General features: G+C 36.0%; 2 protein-coding genes across 2 annotated transcripts in view; both read right to left on the reverse strand.

Moving 5' to 3' along the window:
- Window positions 1-3,889, reverse strand: part of LOC107587634 (small nuclear ribonucleoprotein-associated protein B'-like) — a 5,052-nt gene extending 1,163 nt beyond the window's left edge. Inside the window, exons 1-4 of the mRNA XM_016275481.1 lie at window positions 3,876-3,889; window positions 2,343-2,454; window positions 2,114-2,266; window positions 880-1,012 (exon numbers count right to left, since the gene is read on the reverse strand). Of these exons, the coding sequence (XP_016130967.1) occupies window positions 880-1,012; window positions 2,114-2,266; window positions 2,343-2,454; window positions 3,876-3,889 (412 nt within the window). The remainder of the gene's footprint in view (window positions 1-879; window positions 1,013-2,113; window positions 2,267-2,342; window positions 2,455-3,875) is intronic.
- Window positions 3,890-3,964: 75 nt separating this feature from the next.
- LOC107587635 (E3 ubiquitin-protein ligase Itchy-like) overlaps window positions 3,965-7,746 on the reverse strand; it is a 30,709-nt gene continuing 26,927 nt past the window's right edge. Inside the window, exon 22 of the mRNA XM_016275483.1 lies at window positions 3,965-4,973. Coding sequence (XP_016130969.1) covers window positions 4,874-4,973 — 100 coding nt within the window. The 3' untranslated portion in view covers window positions 3,965-4,873. The remainder of the gene's footprint in view (window positions 4,974-7,746) is intronic.

The following is a 7,746-nucleotide window of genomic DNA, read 5'->3' on the forward strand; positions in this document are numbered from 1 at the left end:
TTTGTTTAATGCAAGACATGAATGCATTTAACCTGCAATTACAAATGCATAAATAATGTTTTGATATATTAAACATAAAACGTTGAATACTGATATCTGAAATTATTTAAAACATGAAAAAAAACAACAAAAAAAGAAATTTGAAATAAACCGCCAGCAAGTCACTGTTAATAAGCGAGTCTTATTAGTCTTAGCGAAACACCGTCATGTTGCTCAGAGACACAAAACAGCGCTGTGGCTGTATTCAGAATGATTTTTGTTGGCGAAATGGAGCAAAAACAAGCAACATGGTGTCTAAAACGTAAGTCTCTTAATTAACTAATTGTTTATTGAATTCAATGTCACATTTGTAATCATGGTAATTTTTGGAGAAAAACGGCACTCTTCGTGTCAAATTGAATAACTATATGAAGTGGTATAACTATATAGATTTTCTGCCATCATGTCTTGAATTTGTGCTCATTCTAAATGCATTTTAATAGCCTGAATCATGCAGTGAAAGAACGCACTGTAAATGCGCACACGCACTAGTCTAGACTTCACGTAATGTACGCGTGCGCTCTGTAGGGGTGTTTTGAATGGTTTTTGCAAAATACTCGATAAAGTCAAATCGCACATCGTTAAAACAACAATTACGATATTATCGCACACCCCTACTTGTTTGCACCATATTTAAAAATAAAACTACATTCTGTTTCAGGTTGTGTTCAACTTTCATTGTCCTGCTTATATAAACAGCCAGCTTGGCTTGACCCAATACAAAATTCAACAATTGACCAAAAAAAAAAATAAAATAAAATAAACACTTCCAAATAAAAGGTTTTCGAGGAGAAAAGGAGAGCATGAGAGACAGAGATAGAGAGCAAGAGAAAAATTCACCCGGAGGAGGCGCTCCTCTGCCCATCGGAGGAGGAGGTCCACCCCGGCCCGGAGGATACTGTGTGGGGGCTCCGGCTATACTGGCCCCCGCAGCGACGGCCCCAACCGTGCCTCGTCCCTGAGGGGTCATGACCTGAGAGACAGCGAGAGAGAGAACATATGTTTAACACAAGACAACATGCAGTTTGAAAATAAACAGAGCGGTCAATGTACAGCAAAGCAGGACAATAAAGAGTAAATAAAAATACAAAAATTATAAATTAAAAAGCAGTGGCAATAACGGTAACACTTTGGATGAGGGAACACATTCCGTCTTACGAGTTTTCCCTCAAACTCCTAATTAGCTGCTTATTGATAGTACGCTAGTTGTTGCTGCAGTACTATACAAGTACTAATAAAAAAGCCAATATGCATGCATAGGGAATAGGGTTCCCTAAATTGTTATGATAATAATAAATATAGCTGCAAGCAGCAATTAAGGGGCCAAGCACTACAGAAGCAAGCATCAGACCAACTGCAGAAATGAGTAATGAAGCCATTTTAAGATGATTTGTCAAAAAACCCCTGAAAAATCAAATACAACCACTAGTAATTTGAGCTGATGGGTTATTACTTTTGACCAATAGGTGGCGCTGTTATTAAATCAATGTGGTGTGTTCTGCGTGAGGTGACAATGGCACACACAAAGTTTGGTGTCAATATGTCAAAGCTTTGCAGAGATGCAGTCTCAGACGCAGTAATAATTTAAAAGCATTTAAAGAAAGTTTTTGTCAGAGCCCTTGTTATTCTTAATTTTGACATTAATATTAATTTTTACACCAGACATGTATATCGGTTCTCGGTCTACTTGGTCTGTAATAATCGGTAGGGGTGGGAGAAAAAAAAAACGATTCTCCGATGCTGAATCCTGAAACCAGTGAAGATTCACACGCCTATTTTTAAGACGGCAGTACTGACTTACAGATTCCAACTATAAACAAAACGCATAGAAACTGCAATTTTGTAAAGCTGTATTTTCACAGCAGAAGAATTAGGAAAAAAATGTAGATCAAGAATTGTTTTGGATTTTTGGGATCGTTTTTGACTCCCAGAATCGGAATCGGATCATGAAGTGCCTAAAGATTCCCACCCCTAATAATCTCATCAGCCCTGAAAAACACATATCAATCGACCCCTACTTATTACTTAACAGCAGCAACTAAAAGAAAGTGTTTAAATTCTGAATTGACTGTACCTGCTGTGACGGGCCGCCGACTCCCCTCACGGGCCCGGCGAGTCCGGCGGGAGCCTGTGCCATCGGAGCTCCAGCGGGAACGCCTCGACCTGCAGCCCTGCCGACCCCCGGACCCCCAGCCACTCCTGCCAGCGGCACACGGGCGATGCCGGTCTGTGAGCGGACACAGATACAGCACGTCACTCTCTGCATTTACAACAACAACACACAACTCCGAATGTGGACTCACGTCTTTAGGAGGGGGTCCTTCCACTGTCATAGAAACCAGATTCTCTCCTCGGAGCAGAACCAGACCCAAAACCCTCTTCTCCTCTCGCTCCGGCTGCTTGGAGTTCTTAGGCCTGTGAAAGACACCAATTGAAACTGGAAACGTAGAGCGTTTTCGTTCAAAAACTCAACTAAAGAGCAGAAATATCAAAGTCTTGGTTTAATCATGAACTAATAAGTCAAATAATGAAGTCTTACCATGATTGCTGTTCGGATGGCTCCGATTAAACTCGGATTCTGCCAAACAAGTTTAAAAAATTGACCCGCGAACCGTCGCTGAGTCCTTTAATGGCGGCGAAGCGGAAAAGAGTGCGACGCGACGGAAGTCCGACCGGAAACACGGACCAAGAAAAAAACTCTCCGGTTCTGTTTGTAATTTTTACGAAAAAGTGTCTTAAAAAAAAAAAAAACAGAACAAAAAATATATAATTAAATTACATAAATTAAATAAAAACAATATAACTGAAGAATGATATGCATAATTTGTAAAATTCGAGTTCTTTAATGTATCACCTAATTTTTTATTGTTTTTATATATGAGTGTAGTAAGGTTTATCATATGAATTTAAATTAATATTATAATATACATTTTTTATAATAATATTAATATGAATTGGTAATTTTTCAAAACACAAAAGGACAATTGCTTACAATAGAACACGGAATATCCTTAATAATATTAATAATAGTATTTGAGTTATAAACCATTACAAGACATTTTTCTATATTTATTTTGTTTTAAATGATAAAAGCATTGAAACAGGAAATCTAATATAACAGAATCCACAGCTTTTTATTTACTCTTTTCATCAAAAAAAAAAAAACATTTAAATTTGAATGTACAGAATAAACGAGAATCAAAGCAGCGACACGTTTTGAAATGTATATATTTTTTTATTTCTCCAGCTGAGAATAAATCGGTATTTTTATATTAATCATCCAACTGTACACATTCGCTTAAGAAAAATAAATATAAATCATGAAACCCATCCTAACTGATGTTAACGTGTTATAGATCACAGGAGCATTGTTGCATGATTTAGTGTTGAGAAAATAAAGCCTGGCCTTTACATGACAACAACACGTAACATCAGACGTGAGGTTATTTGTCAGTTGACTTTAAATCAAACAATCTGCCGTTTAGAGCTGAAATAAAGTGCCCTGGCTGTAGCACGACCTCCTAATGAAAATATCAGACGCTGATGTCAATTCAACATGATATGGGCTCCAACTCTACACACCCTTTGTGAAAGAATCACAATCATGTTTTGGAAAGAAATGCATATGAATCATTTTACATTCACATCCTCTCGGAATCAGAGCTAAACTGAACACAAGAAACTCTTCGAATGGTTTGCTTCTTCAAACCCTACATCTACTCTGATAACTACTGGTATTTATTTACAGTCCTGGTTTTTTGTTTTACATCTGAACGAGAAGCACAATCTCTGAAATACACTAAATGTCCACGAGTTCAGTGTTAAATCTTCAGCACCAGTGCCGTACCATCTCTAAAACACACACACAAATGATTTTTTCCTCAAAATAAAGCACATTTTCTTTAGTTTCTCTTTCATTTGAATCCACATTAAAAGTATAAAATGATAAAGATTTCTAGCTGCTGATCGTACGAAAACAGCGAACGTTACAGCTTCCGTCACGTAGTTTTGTGAATTCAAGTGAGAAAGTGAATAAATGGCATTCTGGGCTATTGCTAAAAGTTTATCCAACCATACGTGCATAGATATACTCTTATTGTAGGCATGTCCAGGTCACAGTTCACCCAGAAGCAAAAGAAAGTATATTTTGCATGAAGAACATGAAGCTAATCCAATGGTTTCGTTTCGTTTTTCAGTAATGAGAATGAGATTGTCATTTTTATGACAATAATGTAAAAACTTCTAATAGTGGGTTAACTTTCTTCATGCAAAACAATGCTTTCTCTTGATTCCGAGGTGAAATATGACCGGTTGCATATTAGCCGTAATCACTCTGCCAGTGTTTTCACTAATAAAGTGCAACCCTTTTCAAATTGGAAAAACCAATGTCTTCAAATGATTCATATCTGTATGAAGGTACAGATCTGCAGTGGCAATAAAAACCGTATGAAATTGTGTCTTGCACTCGTACGCACAACAGAAGAGACTCATTTAAACACATACCATGCAAACTCAAGCTTCAAGTTCTAGAGGAAAAGTCTGTTGCGTGTGCATTACTACAGTCATTAACGGGTTAATACGAGGGTCACACAGTCTGCATAGAGTGAGCCGAGGTGTGCAGATCTTCAGTCCGGCTGCAGTGCTGTGCATCCATCATTGACTAAGGCAGCGTAAAATCAGAAGTGGATGGTATGCAAACAAGAACTGGAAGCCTAAGCGAACAGATAATGAGTGTTGATCCCTCGTTCCCGGTTTGAAGTAGCAGCAGAAGGCTGAAGCAGTTTGATACGTGTTGTCATGGAAAGGCTTTAAAAGACGCAGCGGTGTGCGTGCATCACTCCTGACCGAAGCCTTCCGTTTCCTCGATGGCGAACAGCAGCTTCTCCTTTAACTGCTCGTAGCTTTTATAGGGCGGCAGATCCAGACGGTTAAAGCTGGTGGGGTGAAAAATTAAATAAACGCTGTAAAAGTTGAGTTTATGTATATTACACAGCCCTGCATATTGAATAAAATCTGCAACAAACAAAAAAAGGCATAATGGGACCTAATCTGATGATGCCGAGCTCAAAAGCATCAATAAAAACTTTCCATCATGTATAGTGTTTTCACAAAATAAGAATCAAGGTTTTCAAATCATACACCAGTATCAGCTTCATTGCACTTATCAAAGTAACAAAAGCCGTTGAATGTCAAAGGTTTCGGGGGGAAACGAAGCAGAAATTAGGCATCGAGTAACTGAACTGAACAAGCAGTTGTAATCTGGTTGAGAGGAAGAAAAGAATCTTGTCTTTGTGGTGTTTTTCTGCTGATTGAGGGAGAATACAAGACGACTTCACTGCACAAATGGCTGTCAAAAGCAAAAATAAATAAATAAATGCAACATATTTTGTGCAAAACAGGCACTTTTTTTTTGGAATCGGCACCCAAAATTAGTCAGAAACATACAGGATCTCATTCAGACGCAGGGCAGTGTTGTTATATTTTTGGCTTTAAGTTAGTAAATGATTTCGTCTTGATTTTCATTTGAATTTTAAGGAGGTCTGCAGAAGTGAATGAATTGCACACTGGTCATTAATGTTCACTGATGCAAACGCATCTGACAAAACACACTGCATAGGCCTGTCGCAATTATCAATATATCGACTTATCGCGCAATTTGTGTACATGACCTCAATCATTTTTGGTGACGCAATATATCGCCCATTATATTTACACTCCAGTTTTGTACACTCCACTTGCGCTGGTGTCTTTCGCAGCTTCTCGTGCATAACGTGGTGTAGTCATGAGGTGCTAGTTCACGTTTAATAAATGCTTCTACAAACAAAGTTTCATCTGCAGATATGATCTTGTTTAGGGATGTATTTGTGCGTACGGACATCTGAGTGCTGAGTAGTGCTTGTGTTTCTCAGCAATAGTGTGCACCCTTCGTTTACAGAGAAAAGACGGTCAGCGAAAATCTGTAGATCTCCAGACAAGTTCTTTATGCATTTTTCTTTTTTTCTACTTTGCACTTTTTGTTAGAAAACGTTTATTTACTATTTATTCAGGTTTTTTAAGGTATCTAATATTCTGATACTTCATTTCCATGATCTAAATATTCTTAAAAATTAAAAGTTTGTTGTCATTTGGAAGTGTGTAGGCCTTCTTGCATTATTATGCTGTTACATTATGATTATATATTCAGTGGCATAAAATGGTCTTTAAAATGACAATAATATCGCTTATCTGGGGCAATATATCGCACAACAAATAGTTGTTATCGTGACAGGCCTAACACTGCATCTGCTTTACTGCACAGTAACATTTCCATACCCATTATTTAAAAGCTTATTTCTCATCATTGTCGTGTGAACAGGTCTTTAGTGAGCACTGTATGGTGTACATTATGATTCCTGATCTTACCATGTGTGGCTCCTCGGCAGCCAGTTTTCTTTCCCCACTTTCTCAATACAAAACTTCTGCGGCCCATTGCTCCCTACAGAAATCAATAAACAAACATATTCTTTAAAGTGCAATCGAAAGGACTGGCATTGCGTTTTAACCAATAGGCTCTATGAAGACATTCAGCGATGTGAGGCGAGGGTTTACTTGCTTTCATACATGGTAAGGAGAAGATACTATTTGATTTAGATGAATTTTGAATATCTATTTTTTAAATATCTACTTGAAGATTTTAAGTTAATATTTCAAAAGGCTGGATGATGTTGATTAATGGTCACATGACATGCAGGTAAACAAAATACTTTAATCTTTTACTAGTAAGTTTTTATGGCGATTGTTTTTATTTTAAAATCATTTAATTTAAAATATTTATGGTTTAATTAATTATTCACTTTCCATAAAACATGTTAAGTATCAGAGACAGAATTATAGTTTTTATTAATATTTTAAAATTTTTATTTTGTAACTTTTCCATTTTTATTTTTAGTTAAGGGTTTAGTCATTTAGTTGTGTGTTTTATCTTTTATTTGTTTTAAATATGTCTACATATTTTCATAAATTTTTATTTTAGTTTTAGTTATTTTAGTAAATCGAGTTTAATTGAAAAGGAGAAATGTTTCCTTGCCAATTAGATGAAATGTAACTTTATTATTATTTCAAGTAACAAAAATGCTTTTTTATGGTTTCGGTTTTTAGCTAACTATAATCATTTGAATACTTTAGTGTCATTGCACGTTTTGTACAACGAGATTCAATTTGCAACTCCTTGTGGATAAAAAAAAACATACAAAGAAAGATTTATAAATACATCAAACAATACACCACAGAAAAAACTGTGTATATATTAGGGGTGTAAGGTACACAAATATGACAGTTCGGTACGTACCTCGGTTTTAACGTCACGGTTTGGTTTGATTTCGGTACAGCAGGGGAAAAACTAAACTTTTTAATACATTCAGTTACAGTTTAAATTTTCTTACTGATGAAAAATCTACCTCAGCTTATGCTTAAAATTATAGGGAGCCTTTTTACATTATAAGGTTACAATTAGGCCTAACAACTTAACCCAAACTTAAATTTAATTGCTATTTATTTTTAAATAGATGATCAACACTGAACTTTAAAAAAATAATAATAATTGTACGCAAACATGTAAATTGCACAATGTAGTTTTTAAATTAACTTATAAATAATACAATTTCTAAGCTATTTGTTAAAATATATTCAGTTACACAATGGCTGTCATAGCATGTTTCATAACAGATT

The sequence above is a fragment of the Sinocyclocheilus grahami genome, unplaced genomic scaffold, assembly GCF_001515645.1.
Source record: "Sinocyclocheilus grahami isolate Dianchi unplaced genomic scaffold, SAMN03320097.WGS_v1.1 scaffold94.1, whole genome shotgun sequence".
In the NCBI taxonomy this organism is placed as follows: domain Eukaryota; kingdom Metazoa; phylum Chordata; class Actinopteri; order Cypriniformes; family Cyprinidae; genus Sinocyclocheilus; species Sinocyclocheilus grahami.